Below are 20,319 nucleotides of genomic sequence, written 5' to 3' on the forward strand. Positions count from 1 at the left end.
AATTGAAAGCAACTGAGCTCTTGAACACAAGCTTAGAACTTTTAAAAAACAAAACATTCCAAAGTTTCGTTGAAGTGTTATCGGCTAAATTATAAAACTTATTCTACTGTGGGTATAAGCCTATGCGTTATTATACGGGTTACTCAATAAATAAAGGCATAGGACAAATATCTTGAGACAATACAGCATGGCTTATCAAATCAGGTACCCTATTGAGGAAATACAGTACCATTATCATGTTCACATGCCTATTCATCGAAATTCGCTCAATGCCTGGGCTAGGCAAATGTTACGTGGGGTGGACACCTCTGGTGCGTCACAAAAACACAAAACAAATGACACGCTAAAAAAGAAACATTAAAAATGTTGTTTTCTTCCTTTGATTCTCAGAAAGATAGCTATGACACCTGCCCGGTCGTGATTTTATGTATCGCAGTGCACTTTGGGCAATGCTTCTGGAGTTTTACAGACTGCCAATCACAGACAGTGCACTTGGTCTAGAGGAACAGCCCATTTCTAAATGAAAAGAAACACCTAGCCCTGTTGTAACTTCAGACAGAGAGCACGCCCTGTTGTTGCTGTCAACGGCATTCTCCGAGTGTTCTTTGAAACATGAAGTCATCAATATCGCAAACGCGGATTGATTGGATGTATGACCACCTCTTTCGAAGCTGGACTTCTGGAATTAAACTTTACCTGCTGGTCACGTATTAATTTAATCTGAGGACGGTCACGGGTATTCGATGTGTTGGCCGCCTGGATTAAAAAAAAACATGAATAAAAATTCCACTAATAACTAGCTAGTAGTTTCGTTGTCGATACAGTTTTCCTTTCCCCTTTCTTGAGTGGAGGTGGTGGTAGCAGGCAGCTTCTTTCCCAAAGCATTTCGAGAGACATGATGGAATTTGAGAAAATCACGTAAGTGACCTTTTTCGACATCTAATTACTCAAAAACTCGTAGAAACTCAGTAGATTGAAGTTTGGACGCTGTTGTAGTCAGTGCGAAATCTACGGATAGGTTTCATTGGTAGGATACTTTGCCTGTTGCTTGCTGAATGGATACTGTCCCGTATTCCTGGAGCCGAAATGTAAAATTTCTTAGTAATATAAATAGGAAAGTTTTCATTTTCAAGTATTGTTGTAATTCTGAACAGTTTGGAAACGCTTACCATCTAAACAGATTAAACATAATAATGCATATAATAAACAATAATAATATAACAAATAATAATAAACTATAATAAAACATATTATTAATGCCTATCCTCATTTTGTACCTGCTTAATTGTATGGATGGGTACAGGGACAGATGGGATATACCTAGATCAATGTGAACTTTTATGATGAGGGTTGTAAGTGCTTACTATACCTACTCAGTCTTTCAGATATACGTACATGTGTATTGGATAAACATGAGCCAAGCATGTCAACATATTCTCTTAGTCCATTGTGACTGCTTTCTTGAGCTGTGTCTATCATTGCGCAATGTCCATTAATAGTCTAATATAGTTGATCCCCTTTCAACACTCACTCATTCTTTGCTCCGTCTGGTCCTTAGCGTGACGGAGGAGGAATACCCAGACGGAACTCCCTGTGCTGCCATGTCCCCAGCACTTCCTCTCCAGACAGGCTCACCCACTGTGAATGATGATATCGCCGCGCCGGGCGTCCCAGGAGAGGTCACCGTCAACGGAATGGGCGCAGTGCGAACCGGGGAACAGCGCAACGAGGCCTGCCCTCGCCCCGGCGGCCCCGAGCCCAAAACCAAGGCCTCCGGCACTAAACTGTGCGGCTACCTGAGCAAGCTCGGGGGCCGTCTGAAGAACTGGAAGTCACGCTGGTTCACTTATGAAGAAGGGAAGTGCCAGTTGTTCTATTACAGGACTGCCCAAGACGTGAACCCCCTGGGCAGAATTGAGCTCTGCAACGCCACGTTCGGCTACGTCCTCCAGGCGGACAGGGGCACATTTGAAATCGAGACCCCAGAGCGGACCTATATCCTGAAGGTAATTCCAAAAGTTTATGTTGGCCTCATTTAGGAACACAGAAAAGAACAGAAAACGTCCCTTGCATGCTATTCTATTGATGTGTCTTTCAGAGTCTTACGCATATTTAGAGAGAAGAAATCTACCCTCCGGGTACTCTGGTTTGCTCCCACAGTCCAAAGACATGCAGGTTAGGCTGATTGGAGAGTCTAAATTGCCCGTGGGTATAGTGTGTGAGTGAATGGTGTGTGTGCCCTGCAATGGACTGGCGACCTGTCCAGGGTGTATTCCTGCCTTTCGCCCAATGTATGCTGGGATAGGCTCCAGCCCCCCTGCGACCCTGTTCAGGATAAGCGGGTTCAGGTAATGGATGGATGGAAATCTACAATGTAGTTGTAGCGGGCAGGGGCTACTTCTGTTGCTTGTCAGAAACTTGCCTGTGAGTAGTCACTTCAGTGATGCAACTGATGTTATTGAAGGCTACATATATTGCCAATGACGAATTGTTGCCTTACCATGTTATGTGTTTGATCTATTGTCTTATTACTTTTATGTCTATACTAACATCTAGCAACAGTTTTTTTGTTGCAAAAATGACTTAAAGCAGATGAGAGCAGTCAAATCAGCAATGAAGTGACAGCTCAGATAGCTTTAGGTTAATAGAGCCCATTTTGAAATTAAACCAGTGGCATTAAACAATGGCGTGCCAAGACAACAGCGCTGTTCTCAGCCTTTATTTTGAAATTGGTAAGAGATTATACCATTAGAAATACTGCTAGCCAGCGTGTCACCGTTCACCAGTCACAAACAACCACATCAGCTGCGTTCCTGGCTACATGTTAATGATTCGCATTCATGGTCTGTGTGGCTTCATGTCAAGAGTAAATGTTCAGAGTAAAAATATAGTTTTAAACAGATTATACATAAGATGACAAGGTATAGCCCCAGAGTTTCCTGAGGCTAGTGTCAGTAGTCTCCTAGCCTCTTGACATAACTCGCACTTGTAAGTCGCTTTGGATTAAAAGCGTCTGCCAAATGACTAAAATGTAAATGTAAAGACAAAACTTTGAAGCCGTTTTTCTCAAAAACATGGTTTGGTGGCACTCTGGGCACAACTCCCTTGATATCTGGAGTAGAAAGATAACTTCTGTATTCTTTCAAAGCTTACATTCTCCAAATATATGGTCAATGCGACTCATTTTTATAGAGCAGGTCACATATCTGGTTCCCTATGGTTTATATATTGTCCTGTTATTACTAAAGAGAAGATTTATGAAAGAGTGTAGGGTTGCTGGGGATAAGAGGAAGTTTGTGTGTTTTATTGCATTGGTCATTGTGCCGCAATGACTGTAGCGTGCTCTTGTTCTGTTGTCTGGGGTGACTGAGGTTTTGTCTGCACATGCATGTGCCAATCACGTGCATTTTAAGTATTTCATACACAGACCCGGATTACTATGTGCTGTACCAGTACTGCTTTACTAAAGCTCAATTACAAGTTTTATTAAAAGGAAACTTCTCTGCCATGCACCTCTGTATATGTCTTCTTCATATTCATCTTCCTTATACATTTCTTTATAGCTCATTACAAGTTTGACTACAGTCCTTGTTGGATCACATTGTTAGTTCCAATTGAATGAATTCTCCCCATATTCTATTTCTGGCCCTCAATGGAGCACTGAGCTCTGAGGAATTTACCATTAAATAAGTCATCTTTTTTTTGGCCTGGAATGTTACTGAATATTTTGTTTTTAACCGAATTGTCATGATGGGAAGTACCTGTAATTCAATTACTGCGGTTGACATTATAAACATAATAAATGAATGGGAGAGGTTTCACAAGTGGCATGACCGTGTAATTGGGTGTATATTGTGATGAGCAAAGCGTAGCATTTGTGTTTTTTTCCGGGGGAAGTATGCCCACATTTTAGAGTATGCTAACTGTAACGGTATGTCTGAAAAGGGAGAATACCAAAATGCAGAACCTTGCACTAGGTTGCCCGCATTGAGCAGCGTACAGTAGCATATGTGGGCTGTGGTCAGTGTTGCAGCGTGTACATGGTGGTGAAACAGTGGCACAGTTGTGTGTGTGTGTTTCACAGATTCCCCAGTGCCCCAGGGTCAACAGCTGTGCTACAATGAAAGGACGTTTTATCATCGCAGATAGGGAAAATATGTAATTCTCCTCTGTGATAATCATTTTATCTGTTGCATGGCTACATAGGCTGTTTCAGTATTTAATAGAAATTCAGATCTGCGTCTCGGATCTTGGATATTTCAGCACAGGATCCTGTAAAATGTTTTACCCTGTGAAAAACATGCCCAATGACAATTTAAGATTATATTGTTACCCTTCATATTTATGATAATTAGAGAGCAATGTAAAAAGCAGCTATAAATTTAGCTCTATTCAACAGCAGTATCGTAGTTTCATTCTCACCACATACAGCAGGTCTAGTTAAATAGTATGTGAAACACTGAAGGTTCACCTTCAGGCTTACTTATTAGTGTCAACGGTTGTGTGGTTTTGCCTCCTCAAATACATTTGAGGTCACATACTCTCTCACACACACACTCACATACTCACACTCTCTCTCCCTCACACACACACACACACACACACACACACACACAGCCATTCCGTCTCTTAACGTGAAGACCTTTGTGTTCCAGGCAGTGAGTCACCAGGCCATGATGTACTGGCTGCAGCAGCTGCAGCTGAAGCGATGGCAGAACAGAGACTGTCCGACGGGCGAGTCTGCGCAGACCTGCGCAGACGTGCAGACCCAGTGTGCAGGTAAGGCCCTCGGTGCTGCAGGCAGACTGCAGGGCGTGCTCTGCCAGCTAATGACATGGCACCCTGTACCACAAACTCAATAGAGTCCTGATCTGCGCAGCTCTGCTGTGCTCAGTCCTGAAAATAAATGTGTCAACTGGTTGCTATTTTAGAATGCTACGTGGGCCAAGGGAATAAGGTGGTGATGGGAATAGGAATGTATTTGACTTGTTTTTTTCCAATGTGTCCTCGGTAGTTTGTAACACGTATTTGCTGATCCACAGGCGAGATGCGCCAACTGAGAGAAATTGGGCAACTGCAGGTTACTAATGCACTAAGGCATCCTAGAACAGGCAAACCGTACCAAACTGAACAACTACTATAGTAATTTCAGAGATGGAAAGTCAGTCTTTTCCCATACTCTATGGACTGATGTTTGTTTATACAGAACGGTGTACATTGGCTGCCAGTATAGCAGAATGGTTAGGGAACTGGGGTTGTAAATGTGATTCTCAGGTGGGGAATTGCTGTTATATCCCTTCGTTAGGTACTGAACTGAATTGCTTCAGTAAATATCCAGCTTTGTAAATGGAGTGTAGAAAGGAGACATCATATAAGGGGATGAGAGCATCTCTGAAGGACCCTAAATATAGTTGTGCATGTGTACAGCATAGACCTGCAGGCTACATTGCACATCAAAGCAGGGTGGATGTCAGAAGCTCATGCAAATGTACCTCAGATCAGTGTTCTTGAGATGTTTGTGGTTTCTCTGTACAACGTCAACTGACTATGCTGTTATTATTAATAGGACAGCACAGGTGCCTGAAATTATACTTATTGTAAGTGTCTGGAATCTTGAGCTGATTGTCACTGAAGGACACTTTAAATCAGACAAGTAAATGCAGGATCGGCATATGATTTCATGAGTATTTCTGATAAAGTCATCAGAAGGAACATTTATAACAAGCTTTCATAACATGAAAAGAGTTCAAACAATGATAATCTGCCATTCAACCACCTAGATTAATCGGTTTTCCTATAGTCTTTAGTCTGGATTGGTTTTGAACACGGCAAGGGCCTACAATGCTGTTACCATAGTTACCACCATTACTTTTCTTTCACCACAGGAAGGAAATTGGTGGGAAGATGCCAGGAAAGATTATTGGGAAAGATCATTGGGAAAACAGGGAAAAAACACTTCACATGAAGAAGTAAAACTATCTTTCCCCTGAGGGATATAAAAGGACAATTACAGTTTTAGTCACAAGATGATAAATCCTGTAGCAATAGTTGAATTGTGTAAATATTGAGACAGTAGTTTCCTTTCCTCTGCTCTGTACAGTGAATGATTCCAGTCAGTCACATGCTGTTGCATGGGTATTCACCTTCAATCACCAACAATGTCTTTTTCTGATGGAAAGTAACTATCTACATAAAAATTTAGACATCTGTATTGTTTTTTTCTTTTTTTAATACAAATGTTTAGGATTGTATATATTGTATATATAATTGAGTGCGTATGACAAAGAATTCCAGCGCTTTAATTTCAAAGAAACTTTGAATTAGAATTTTAACCAGAATGACTGGTGTGTTACGAGGTTTGAGGTGTGTTAACAATCAACAATCAAGTCTTAGCCAAAGGAAAATCTTACTGAAGTGTTTTATAAATGGACATGATATATATACGCTCAAACCATGAAATAAATAAAACAAGTTATTCCAGGATACCAGTTTTATTTTGCATATTAGAGCTCTTTGTATGTCTAGAGGCATATACTGTACTGTATGCAATGAAAAAACAGAACCTGTTTTATTCTGTTCTCAGTTTTGAAAAGTGGCTGGTTCCTTTGTTATTTACATACAATAATACATACTATTTGCATCTCATCCAATTGCATTTCTTGTGGCTCTTTGGAGAAAAATGATAAAATACAGTAGAACCAAAACAATGTAAGACGCATGTAATATAAAAGTAGTTACTATAAGCATAAGTAGCCAAAGGCACTTACTAACCCAGTCCTGTCCACTATACCCACTAGCATGTGTGTGTGTGCCTGCATGTGTGCTTGCTTGCTTGCTTGCTTATGTGTGGGTGGGACAGTGCGTGGGTGTGCGTAACAGTGTGTGTGTGTGCGTGACTGTATGCTTATGTGTGGGTGGGACAGTGCGTGGGTGTGTGTAACAGTGTGTGTGTGTGTGTGTGTGTGTGACTGCATGCTTATGTGTGGGTGTGTGTGTGTGTGTGTCTCCATATCTGAGAGCAGTTCTTGCAGAAGAAATGTGTTGAGTTTCATGCCTCTCCAGTTTGATCGGCTCCCATTTGTGCCCACAGTCATGTGACTTAAGTGCAGAGGTCAGGACAGATTGCCTCTGAGTGAAAGGAAAATGACCATGGACAGTTTCCAGTGTCGACAGCCTGTTTTCTTTATTCCTGTGGAAGATGTTTTTGTTCACGGTTAGTTTAGGAGAGGTCAAGTTTAGTTTGAAATTTAGTTCAGCAAACACTCTTGGCTTAAGGCTTACATAGCATGTCATCCAAGGGTATTCTGGCATTAAATAATTTGTTAAACTGTTCTCAGGCATAGTGTTTGTTTGGAACCTTAGTTGCTAAAGAGAAAAAGTTGGTATGTCTTGCCTTTAGGACGAGGTAAACCACATGGTCTGTTCCTCCTTCAGTATTTACCAGAAGGGGCTGTGAAAGTCAAACTTGAATGACTGGTGTGTTATGAGGTGTGAGGTATACTAACCATCAAAAGTCAAAGAAAAGTCATACAAGTCCCATGCACACTATTCTGTACTTTATCCTTTATGTATGAAATCTGTTTAGTTATTATGGATGACATGTTTAAGGCATGATATAGAATTGAAAGACGGGGGGAACTTGTAGTCTGACATTCTGAGGTTAGGAGGATTGTAAAATCCTGAAATGGAGGGTGCTCCTCACCTAAGATGACACAGGGGCTCCAAAAGGCATTTCTGTAGCCTATCGGATTACTGAGTACGATAATTTGAGGCAAGTTTTGGTATTTAACGTGCCTGAAAGATAAAATCTCTTTGTGTCAGTTGATGTATCTGTCAAAAGAGAGCACTCCCTTTTTGAATGAAGGAATGTCTATCATTATTTTCCTTCCTGCAACATAGAATAGAAAAACCTCAGCCAGGTTCAAATATAATAGTTTATGGGCTGAAGGAAAGGGAATGAAAACCTGAATGCACAGGAGTGATAAACATTTGAAGAATGTATCACGAGCCTGGCTCTGTCCATAAATAAACAAGTCAGTGGGGAAACAGGTTGTTATTTTAGCAGCAGGTACCACTGAGTGCCTAAAATAGCTCTCTTTCCTCCTGCTACTGGGCTTCATTTCATCCCCAACATCCTGTAACGGAGAAAAAACACTATTTTGAAAACCTTATATTCCAATTATAAGAAAAATAAAACAGCAAGTGATTTGACATTAGAGAGCTGGTGTGTGCTGGGGTGGGGTAGGAGTTGTTAGACAGGAAGTAGCCGTTTGGCTTGTTTGTTACACTGATTTGATTCCGCTGCAGTGATTACTCCTGCATGCACCATGCATCATTTCTCAACTGCCTCTCTGCACTGTACTGGCAAACTGCAGTCAATAACTAGCAATGCCGAGTATGTCACTTGGTTATTTGTACTGTGCTTTTATTCCTTGTGGAATCTTGCCCCCCGAAGAAGTTATGCTTTGATTTGATTCTCCCCAAAAATGTGATTCAGATTTTAATGAATCAGTATATTGAATTAAAAGTAATAGTGTGAGACCCCACAGCCACCATGGGCAATAGTTCATTTCCAGCATAAAAACTGCAGTAAGGAAGTGTTTTTTATTTCATTTTGCAGTACCCTTAGAAACATTAGCAAATGCTCTACTGACTGAGCAACGGATACGACTTAATGATGTGGTGTGTTTCTGTCTGCTTGCCAATTACTTTCCATTACAGATCTTGTTTTACTGTAATTTGAACTCCATTGAAACCGTCATGTGGAACTGCACTCAGTTGCAGACAGAAGAAATAGATGAACGGTGCAGCCATAGGGTAATCATTCACCCTCCACCTGTTTCTTTATTTTGGTTGTTTTCAAGCCAACTATCACATGGAGAAGTGCAAAAACGGGTTGAGTGACAATCAGAACCTCTGCTGGAAGCGATCTGGGGTCAGGCATACTAACTGAAATGAAATTCAAATGTAGTTGACAGGTACATGGATATGGCAAAAATCCACTGGGGATGTGAGATAAGAACAGAATAATTATGTTATTGATATCACCAGGGGTTGCAGTCTTTGGCTGTGGGCCACTGCAGTTAGTCAGAGATTCCTATGGTAGGACGCTCTCCACGGGAATGCCTGGTGATTTAAGAAGGAAGGGGCGGAGCTCTGTTTGTCATGAAGAGGCATGTTCAAGGGATTGACTGGGAACATTCCCACCAGTCCTCTGATGTAATAGGCCTACATTTCTATTCTCCATATCACTCCATATAAGTCTCAGGTTTCAGAGCAGAAAGTGAAACTGTCTACCTGTGTTGTTATGACCAGACAACATTCAGATGAGATTTTTTTTATTTATATAATCACAGGGAAATGCACTGGAATTGGAAGAGAAACATTTAGGTGTCCCCCCTTTTCCCACATGTATTTTTACAGGTTCTCTCACTCAGACTAAAAAAATCTTAAAAAGGATTTTTCAAAGGAATTTGAGACTGCAAAAGTGCTGAATCATTAGCTCTCTGACCTGTTGTCTTTTAACATACTTAACTGGAGATTGAAATCAGTAGGGGTTTCAGATTCACACCAAATATCTGGTCTCTTTTCAGCGTCTGATTTTGAAATGCCTAGAAAATCCATTAGGATTATTATTTTTATTTTTATTTTTTCTCAGGGTTAGGAGCCCTTGAATGACTGCTGTGTAAGCTGCTGCTCCTTGTGAACACTGTCTCATGTCAGGAGAATATGAACCTGTATGAGTGTGTCATGTTCACACACACACACACACACACACACACACACACACACAGTCAGAGCAGGTGTTGAATCTGCTGAATTTCATTTTTTACTTGCTAACCTGGTTTCTTTGGTCTAAAATGGTTACTTAACAGCCAAGGACTAACAAAAACCTGATGATTCCTCCTTCGGAAGAACTCTCCATTAGGATCTGACCCGGAGTGAATGAGCATTGGGAGGATGTCAGGCGGATTCTCCGTCACATTTTAGACTGTCACAGCCATGCACTGTGAGGAAACTAAGCACGGTCACCAGTTGATTGTTATGCAGTCCTGCGACTGAGCTATTTTTAACAGGCGGCGTAACTACTGTTGCATATGTCAGTAAGTAGCCCGTGTTATTCTATCGGGGTTGTTGTGGGTCCACCATCATTCCTCTCTCTTTTGTTATGTTTTTCTGCTCCGATGCAGAAGGGGACTTCCTGCCTCCGGTGAACAGCCCCACAGGTGTGGTGGGACAGGAGGCCGCCCGGCTGCCTGCTCCACAGCGACACCTGAGCAACGTCTCCTTCAAGCACCCCGTGACTGAGATTCAGTGAGTGCACACGTTTATTCTTCACACTGAACCCCCTGCTGCGGCTAGGCATGCGCTTCTGCATTGCGCATGCCTATTGCGTTTAGTAGAGCGGCCCGTTTGTTCCGTATGCGGTTAATGGTATCGTGTGAGCAAATGTGGGCATTTTTATTGAAAGGTCTGTTGTGCTCTTGTGAAATTATTTCCGAGAAAGCTGTTGGCATGGGATTTAGTGAAGTATGTACTTAATACAATTGGACCACTTTCACTTTCAGTGTTATGTTGGTGGCAGCCAAATATTTAAGACTGATTTGCATTTATTTCATGTCAATTTCCAGCACTGACTACCTGTATATAAAATTGAAATGTTCATGTTATGAATAGAAACCATTTGTTTGTCAGATATACACTCTGCTGTAGCCTATCCACTTAGAGGTTTGATGCGTTGTGTGTTCATACTCTTCTGTATACCACTGTTGTAATGTGTGGTTACAGTATTTGTATTACTGTCACCTTCCTGTCAGCTTTGACCAGTCTGGCCCTTCTCCACTGGCCTCTCTCATGAACAAGCCATTTATGCTCACAGAACGGCTTCTTACTGGATGTTTTTTGTTTTTTGCACCATTCTCTGCGAACTCCAGAGACTGTTGTGTGTGACAATCCCAGGAGATCAGCTATTTCTGAGATACTCATACCACCCTCTCTGCCACCAACAATCATATCATGGTCAAAATCATTGAGATCACATTGTTTTTATGTGATGGTTGATGTGAACATTCACTAAAGTTCCTGACCTATATCTGCATGATTTTATGCATAGCACTGCCGCCACATGATTGGCTGATGAGATAATTGCATGAATAAGAAGGTGTACAGGTGTTCCTAATAAAGTGCTCAGTGTATAGTCTGTATAGTCAGGGGAATTGGGTACTGGTTCTGATTGAGATTTTCAGGACATTCTGAGAAAACTGCTTTGAACCACTGGAGAGAAGTGAATCTTGCCTACTTTGAAGAGAGGGGGGGAAATTGTCTGGCAGTAAAAATGGGAAGCTTGTATTTCAAGTATTGTTTCAAAATTGCACTGTGACGAAAAGAGAAATAACGATTGCCAAACTGGAGCGCTCTCTGTCAGCCCGCGCACGGTCCATTCTGCAGGCTGTGTGTGGCAGGAGTTTGGAAGGGTGTGACACAGCCGGAGGCATGCAAGCTCATCCTGCGTGTCTCTTGTCAGGAATTCTGTGCACACCCTGCGTGTGAACCGCTCTCCTCGGGAGGTAACCCGGAGTAATCCCCACTGCCAGGAGCAGCAGGAGCCCTCTGGCACAGAGACCAACACCAAGAGGAGCCAGGACACTCCCGGTACGTCTCTCTATACCAGGTTTTCGCAACTCCAGTCCTATGGACCCACTTGCCAAAAGGTTTTTGTTGTAACCAGGAACTCACACACCTGATTTATCTAATCAAGGTCATTTTTGGTAGTTTGATTGGTTCAGTTATTAAATTAGGTGTTTGAGTTCCTGGTTACAACAAAAACCTTCTGGCAAGTGGGTCCATAGGACTGGAGTTGAAGAAACACTGCCCTATACAGATACTTTACTACAGACATATTCCTGCTATGTGGTTGTCACATCGTATGCTTTTTCTCATGAGCAGTAGCACCATTACAAACATTGCTTACTAGACCACCAATGCAACTACACAGTCCAACACAGATGGAATTCCTTCATATGTTTTGGTGGTCATACAGTTTTGCAGTGGCTTTGCTAGAAATGTTTTGTGGTTGACAGAAAAGCTTATGGGAAGCGGGCAGTGTGTGTGCTTTGGGTGTGGGTATGGGTGTGTTTGTGTGCTTATAGTGGATGTGTGTCTATGTTTTTGAATGTGTGTGTGTGTGTGTGTGTATATGAGAACTCATATGTGTTACTGTCACTGCAGAGGGAGAGAGACGTTGTCTTGAACACGTCAACACAGAGCACAAAAGCCTGCTGAATCAGACAGGACTCACTGTGTCCCACTTCCCAACTGTGCCTTCCTCTGCAGTTCCCTTCACCCTCGACGTGGCTGTGCTGCTGGCTAACTCCAGGAGGAAGACACAGTCGCTGTCGCCAACCCTACGCAACAAGAAGAAGAGCGGCAGCTTGTCGACCATGCCCGCAGAGTGGAGGCAGATTGGCACGGACCCGACCTCCCGTCTCCAACAAGACGTCTTCTCTCTGACCCAGGAGGTCAAGGCTCAGAAGGTAATAAAGTTATGAAGTAATACCCGCACCCTGCTTTTAATTATCTCTTGGCAGTATTTTTCATTAAAATGAGGAAGAACGTTTTGACCAGTTCGGTCTCCGTCAGGTCAGAAGTTAAGAGTTCCAGTGGATCTGCCTGTCTTCTAAAATTGAGTAAAATTGAGTTGAGTTGAATTTAAGAAAAAAGATAAACACACTCTGCCTGTCAACCTGGACACAGAGCCAAGAGAAACAATCCTCAAATGAAGACTGGAGTGAAAGGGAGAATTTCAGCATTGAAATAACCAAAGCTTCACTCATTTTGCATAACTCAAACAGGTATATTATAAATAGAAACTGTTTATTTGTCAGATCAGAAGCACTCAGTGAGTACTTTATTAGCTATTTATCAGACATATTTTTTAGACCTATTGGTTTTCTACTGCTGTAGCCTATCCACTTAGAGGTTTGATGCGTTGTGTGTTCAGAGATCTTCTGCATATCAGTGTTGTAATGTGTGGTTACAGTATTACAACACTGATACAGTACAGTTGCGTTACTGTCACCTTCTCCGCTGGCCTCTCATGAACAAGCCATTTATGTCTACAAGACTTCTTTAAGAAGATCAAGTCAATAAATGTTTTAAGTGAGAAGAAAAGAATGTGGCTGGGGCTTGGGCTCCATTGGCCATCCATTTTGCCTTTAACCCCCAGGGTCACATCTTAATTAAGCTACAGTGAAAAGACATCGGTTCTGCACTCAAAATACACTCACAAAATACTCCCTCCTCCGAACGGAGGTGCTCGAAATCAAAACCCTGACCTAGCCTAACCCGGTCTGTGATGTCACTTCCTGTCAGGAGCTGGTGCAGCTGCTGCAGAAGGCCCTGGAGACGGTGCAGCGGGAGAAGCGCGCCAGCGCGCAGTTCCTGTCGGCCGAGGACGAGCGGGAGCGGCAGGAGCTGCTGCGGCACCGCGAGCGGCACGCGGCCGACCTGAGCGCCCAGCTGGAGGAGCTGCTCCGCCAGAAGGGGGCGCTGGAGCGCAGCGTGGCGCGGAAGGACGGCCACATCGCCGAGCTGCAGGAGCACGTCGTCCTGATGGTGGAGGAGAGCCGCGCCAAGCAGGAGGTCGTCCTCAAGCTGTCCGAGCGCGTGGGCGCCCGGTCCGAGGCCCGGGCGCTCCAGCACCAGCAGGCGCAGGTCCAGAACCTCAAGGTGAGACGGTACTGTACTGTCCGGGACATGTTCCGTTCAGTTCACCCAGGCTAACGGCGCGTGCCCACAACCTGGGAGCCCTCTGTTCACTCCCAGGCTAATGGCGTATGCTAGCAACCTGGAAATCTTCTGTTCATTCCCAGGCTAACGGCGCATGCCAACAACCTGGAAGCCTGCTGTTCATTCCCAGGCTAACGGCGTATGCTAGCAACCTGGAAGCCTGCAGTTCATTTCAAGACAGAGCGGCCTAACAGTCACACTCACAGTTGAGTGAGTCAGCTGCGTTAACCACAGAAAGTGCAGTGAGTCTGCCCACTTGACACCAGTAGGCCGCAGTACACGGGAGTGAGTGTTACTGGTGGGAGTGAAAAAGGCCTCACCACTTAACCACGTCCAGACCAAAGGACTCACCTGAGCCCCTGCTGTGGTGAGCCGCCAGGGGTGTTGAAGCTGCAGACCCTGAGGCACTAACAGTGAGATGCCTCAAGTCTCTCCAAAACAATGGTTTGTTCTGAAGCAGGTTTGTGTTTGTAAGCAGCTATTTCCATTTGAAATGGTCCGCAGTATCTCAGTCACACAAGCTCCCAGTTTGAGCCTTGCTGTCAGAAGCGACGTGCTCCGTTTCACGGAACTGGGAGGGTCCCACACAGCTGAGCGAGACGAGATGTGAATCACGTTGTCTTGGAGACATCACCAAATGTGGTGAGTCAAACAGCTGTGGGTCAAAAGGAATAATGAATAATCCTCACCCTCACCTACAGGACGACATTGAGGCCTACATGATCCAGAACAAGTTCCTGAACTCGGAGATCTACCAGCTGACGCAGCTGTGGCGGAACAGCTCGGAGCAGGGCAGGAACCTGATGGTGAAGGTGGGTTAGCATGGCCTGGCGGTCTAACAGGCCTAATGTGAACTGGGACAGTATGGCAGTCACTCACCTGCTCTCTCGCTCCCACACTTCCATCAGCTGTACCCCCAATGTGAGCGCAGGGGGTACAGCAGGGGGGTTGTGGCTAGTCGTGCTTTGTGGGGAACAGGGGGCTGTGGCTAGTCGTGCTTTGTGGGGAACAGGGGGTCGTGGTTAGCAAAGCAGCAGTTTGGAACTCCAACTCTGTTATGTTTACACTTTCCTGGAGTAGTATCAAGATAGTCTTGCTGAAATCTGACGAGTATTCTCGATATTCGCTGCAGCTCACCCTGATAAACGTACCTCGCAGGTTCATCTTCGTGTGGCTTCAAAACACCAAAAATGTACATAAACCAATTCCACAGTGAGGTGTCTTACCACAGTTATGAGCATCCACAGAGCTTAATTTCTGCACGGTTTTCAAAGTGCTCTTCTACTGATGTGCGCCATGTAATGCAGAAATATCTTTCTTATTCATTTGAAAATGGCGGGTAGTAAATGCCAGGTGACTGTTAATAACGAATGTGTGCTCTCCGTGCGTCTGTGTGCTAATGGCAGTGCGCCTATCTGGAGGCTAAGAACTGTCAGGTGGAGAGCAGATATCTGGGCGTTCTGCGTAAGCTGCAAGGGACAAAGGGCCTGGACCACGCCCAGAAGGAGGAGATCAAGAAGCTGATCGAGGATGCGCTGCAGGGGGACGTGAACGACGCCCTGAAACTCAACCCCGTCAGGTAAGGGAACGTCCTTCGAAGGCCCGGTGCCCTACGCATTGTTTAACTCCATGGACAGGCTACTTGGAACCTCCTCCTTCTGTGTGTCTCAGTCATGTGGCCACATATACTGTAAGGCAATGGAAGCAAATACGGGCTTTCTGCCAGGAGTGGCTAATGACTCAGGACTGATTACTCACCCATAAGTGTTGCTCAGAAGCAACATTTTAGGTTGAGTAACAAAGGCCACATTTCTGGTTACTGCCAAGTGAATAGTAAAATACATTCCTGAAAGTGTCTAATTATAATATCAAGACAATAATATTTATTTTACAAAAAAGTAAATAAACATGGATCACTAAGCAGGGGACTTATATTCTGAGGATGGCTAAGGACGGGCAGAGGGATTGTTTGACGTTGATGTTCTCTGCCTTTTGCCTTCTCCTTCAGGGAGTATGACGAGTACGGCTTCAAAATAATCCCGGACTACGAGGTGGAGGACATGAGGCTGCTGGCCAAGATCCAGGCCCTGGAGATCCGCTCCAACAACCTGCTGCAGCAGGAGGCCGTGGACCGGCCCCTGCTGGGCCGCTGGGCGCAGTACATGAGCGGCCGGTCGTCCGGGGAGCTGGCGGCCTCGCCGGAGCTGAAGGACCTGCTCCGGGCCGGCGTGCCGCGGGAGTACCGCCGCCAGGTGTGGCGCTGGCTGGTGCACGGCCGCACCGCCTCGCTCCGCGAACGCTACCCGAGCCGGTACCAGGAGCTGTGCGGCAAGACCCAGGCCTCCCAGCACCCGGCCTTCCGCCAGATCCAGCTGGACCTCCACCGCACCCTCACCACTAACCGGTGCTTCTCCTCGCCCTCCAACCCCGCCGTGCAGCAGCTCCAGCGCATCCTGCTGGCCTTCTCCTGGCAGAACCCCACCATCGGATACTGCCAGGGACTCAACAGGTGAAACGCCTCCGCCATTACTACAGCCAGGGCCAAAAAAGTGCATCTACCTTTACTACAGCCAGGGCCTAAACCTGTATCATTAATACAGCCAGGGCCTAAACATGTATCATTACTACAACCAGGGTCGAAACATGTATCATTAATACAGCCAGGCCTTAACATGTACCATTACTACAAACAGGGCCTAAATATGTACCATTACTACAGCCAGGGCCTAAACATGTGTCATTAATACAGCCAGGGCCTTAACATTTATCATTACTACAACCAGGGCCTAAATATGTACCATTACTACGACCAGGGCCTAAATATGTACCATTACTACGACCAGGGCCTAAATATGTATCATTACTACAGCCAGGGCCTAAACATGTACCATTACTACAAACAGGGCCTAAATATGTACCATTACTACAGCCAGGGCCTAAACATGTACCATTACTACAACCAGGGCCTAAACATGTACCATTACTACAACCATGTACCATTACTACAACCAGGGCCTAAACATGCACCATTTCTACAACCATGTACCATTACTACAACCAGGGCCTAAACATGCACCATTTCTACAACCATGTACCATTACTACAACTAAACAGTGCCAGGACCATAACAAGTACTCTACTTGTTAATCTACAACTACAATTGAGTGTGAACACGTACAATATATCTGCCTTACCACTGCCAGGATCGGAATACCAACTATAGACAGTAATACAAGTTCTAACCTACAGAATAATAGGTATAGGGTTTCATAATGAATGGTACAGTAGCACAACTGGTACAAGTAGTTAACAATGGCAACATGGCCTTAAGAGTGACAGTCCCCCTCCCTATTACATGCAGTGCATTGTTGGGCAGTGCCCTGTTCCACAGACATGCATATTTAACTAGACAGGCAAGCACACCCTTCAGCTAACCTTAGCCTGTACCGTGCATGTTGAGTGCAAAACATTGGAGCTAAAGCTGAATGGGAAATATCAGGCCTTTGAAGGCAAAATGAAACTTTGGCAATGGTATTTTAAAACTCCATCGCTTTATCGATGATAACGATGTGAATCAGCAGTTTAACTCCACCCTCCTGCATCCTAAGGCTGGCTGCCATTGCCCTCCTGGTGCTCCAGAGTGAGGAGGATGCCTTCTGGTGCCTGGTGGCTGTGGTGGAAATGATCATGCCCCAGGACTACTACAGCAAGGACCTCATTGCCTCTCAGGTGAGTGAGATGGAGCATGCAACTCTTCCCATGCGAGAGTGAGTGTGCTGCTGACACTGTTGCTATGGACTACAATGCAGATACTACAGCTAATTGTCCATGGTGCTAAGTGTATGTAGTCACCGTCTGTTGACTTTCCTGTTGTTCATTGTGGCGACAAACGTGAGACCTGGGTACAGATAATACTGAGCTTTTGTCTCCCACAGGTGGACCAGAGGGTCCTGAAGGACTTCATGGTGGAGAAGATGCCCAGGCTGATGGCCCACTTTGAGGAGCACAACATAGACGTCTCCCTCATCACCTTCAACTGGTTCCTGGTGGTGTTTGTGGAGTGCCTAGCCAGTGACATCCTTCTGCGTTTGTGGGATGCTTTCCTGTATGAGGGCACGAAGGTAGGGGGCACAAAGGGGCACTGCTTCACTGCACGAGGGCACTCGATAAGGGTAGTGTGTGTGTGTGTGTGTGTGTGTGTGTGAGGTGGGTACTCAAGATCCAGAGAAGCTCTACGTTCAGCTTCCCAGCCTTTGTCAAGAAATTGTTTCAAATCATTGCACAAATACCCTGTGCCACAGAATTTACTTAATTTGACTGGAGAAGCAATTAAGAATTTACTTAATTTGATTTGAGACCCGGTTCCCCCTCCGTGAATTTAACCATCAAAACACGAAGCCACAGCAGACCCGAGATAATCCCCTCTTCTCCTGTGTCCATCCAGTTCTCTTATATTACAGTTATATACAAGCAGCATGAGCATGAGGAGATGGACATCGGAATGAATGAGTCTGAATGAATTATTTTCCAGGTAATATTCCGCTACACTCTGGCACTCTTCAAGTACAAAGAGGAGGACATGTTGAAGATCCACGACAGTGTAGAGATCTACCAGTACCTGAGGTTCTTCACCAAAACCATCTCTGACAGCAGGTAAAGGGGTACATACGGGTGGATGGCAAGCACGTGACTCCCATTGAGTTACACAGACCCAGAGTGCACAACTGCCTTGTGGTAATGGTGGCAGCTTAGAATTTAAATGACTTTTCCAAGCTACAGAAGGTAGAAAATGTAATGTCACCTGAAATATTTATACAATTAAAAGTTCCACTGCCTTGCATAACCTGAACTAAATGTACTCTGCACCTTGAGACTTTTCTCCCCACTTAGAGATGTCCCTCTTCTGCACTTAACCGTATATTACTGCTGCAAGTTCCTGGCAACAGTGTCTCAGCAGCTATTTTTGCATTAGACACATATTCTCATAAATAATTCAGTATAGCAGCAGAGGACTGTGCCCAACACATGCGAGGAGATTGCAAGCACCAGAGAAGTGCACTGTAGACACCGTTATTATAATCGAAAAAACCCCACACCACAGAGACGGCCGAACGAGCTGTGACAATGATTTAATACCGCGGGTCTGCCCCGCAAAAATTCGGGGTTGAAATCCCATGTCGGTCGCAGCCTCCCGCGTGCGGCTGACCCAAATTCTCGAGCGCTCGTTAAACTCGAAGACCCGCTAACGAGACGGCCACCTGAAACGACGGTGTGAACGAAATCGGAAAGGTGTCTGGGCGCTAAAGACGTTCGGGTCGACGAGGCAGGAGACGCGCCCCGGGGAACAGGCTCATTACCCCCCCCCCCCCTGCTCTCTGCCTTCCCACAGGAGGCTGACGAACATCGCCTTTAACGAGATGAACCCCTTCCCGCTGAAGCAGCTCCGCAGCCGCCGCGCCCTGCACCTGGAGCGGCTGCAGGCCGAGCTCGCCCAGCTCCGGAGCCTGCAGGAGGCCTTCGTCCCCGACAGCCCCGACCGCAAGGACAAGCAGCCGGAGGACGACGAAGACGCGTAGCCTAGTCCGGAGAGTTCCGCGGGTACTTTGGGGGGTGGGGGGCTGAAGGAAAGAGGCTGAGGTTAGGAAGGATCCGGAAGCCTGACCACTGCAGGCCAGTGGAGCAAGCCCTGAATGTTTCTCCTGCCAAAATGAACCGTGTGCCCATCACATTTTTTTTTTAAACGAGAAGCCATGCAAAGATTAACGTTTGACCAAGATTCTGAAGTAATCCTTTTGTATAATTTATAGCACTTCACACTACATGCTCATTGTTGTCGTTTTTGGACTCAAAAGGTGGGTGTCAGTGAAAGAGGGACAGTCATAGTGACTAGTCACTAGAGGGCAGTGTAGCAATAAGCTTGCCCAAGAGTGTGACAGAGCAATCGGGGTCACCCGAGCTCTGGTTTGGCCAAGAGTGCTGTTATTATGCAAACCTGTTAAAACACTGGCATCCAATCCCAAGCCAAATCAGCTTCATCCTAGTGTGCAAACAGCACCTCCTACAGTAGGAACGGAGTTACTGCAATCACTCGTCATACTTGTAGAACAGGAAAGGTAAAGAATAGGTAGGAAGCTAGAGACAATACACTGGATGACATCATGCATGCCGTTAAAATCCCTTTCCATGGTGTAATTATGGAAAGGCAGAATGTTCCATCTCGTTTTGAGGCAGATTATTTTTTTATAGCATTATTTAAGCATGGAGCTGTACATATTGCATACTGGGGATATGGTTCTCTCCAAATTTGTATGTCTATACAAGTTACAAAAGTTTCTCATTTAACTGTATTTTCCAAATTAAATATGCAAACCACTCAGAAAAAAAATCAGAAGGTATATTGCAAGATATCTGTACAGACATGTATATTTCGTATTGTTTTCTAATGAAGCCAGCATTTTTCTTCTTAAATGAATATTTGTACACAAAGCTGTCTGAATATTTTTTGTTTTACCTCTAATTTAAAGGAGTATT

The 20,319-nt window shown here is 44.8% G+C and overlaps 1 protein-coding gene across 2 annotated transcripts; it reads left to right on the top strand.

Annotated features, from left to right (window-relative positions):
- Positions 1-572: 572 nt before the first annotated feature.
- tbc1d2 (TBC1 domain family, member 2) lies at positions 573-20,274 on the top strand. Of its 2 annotated transcripts, XM_061251079.1 has the most exons (14): positions 573-918; positions 1,559-2,006; positions 4,656-4,779; positions 10,191-10,314; positions 11,525-11,652; positions 12,334-12,533; positions 13,372-13,728; positions 14,490-14,600; positions 15,195-15,367; positions 15,797-16,297; positions 17,397-17,517; positions 17,724-17,909; positions 18,320-18,441; positions 19,178-20,274. In XM_061251079.1, the coding sequence occupies exons 1-14, from the start codon at positions 896-898 to the stop codon at positions 19,362-19,364; spliced, it is 2,805 nt and encodes a 934-aa protein (XP_061107063.1). In that variant the 5' UTR covers positions 573-895; the 3' UTR covers positions 19,365-20,274. The 2 variants fall into 2 exon arrangements, with proteins under 2 accessions (XP_061107063.1, XP_061107064.1); XM_061251080.1 differs by lacking the exon at positions 573-918 and having other exon boundaries at positions 1,927-2,006; positions 4,660-4,779.
- Positions 20,275-20,319: the final 45 nt, after the last annotated feature.

The sequence above is a fragment of the Conger conger genome, chromosome 8 (assembly GCF_963514075.1).
Source record: "Conger conger chromosome 8, fConCon1.1, whole genome shotgun sequence".
Classification (NCBI taxonomy): Eukaryota; Metazoa; Chordata; class Actinopteri; order Anguilliformes; family Congridae; genus Conger; species Conger conger.

Coding starts and splice junctions, on each gene's coding strand:
- tbc1d2 (XM_061251079.1), top strand. CDS start 896: ATGATGGAATTTGAGAAAATCAC. Junction 17,518..17,723: donor AGGACCTCATTGCCTCTCAG/GTGAGTGAGATG, acceptor TGTCTCCCACAG/GTGGACCAGAGGGTCCTGAA. Junction 17,910..18,319: donor TCCTGTATGAGGGCACGAAG/GTAGGGGGCACA, acceptor ATTATTTTCCAG/GTAATATTCCGCTACACTCT.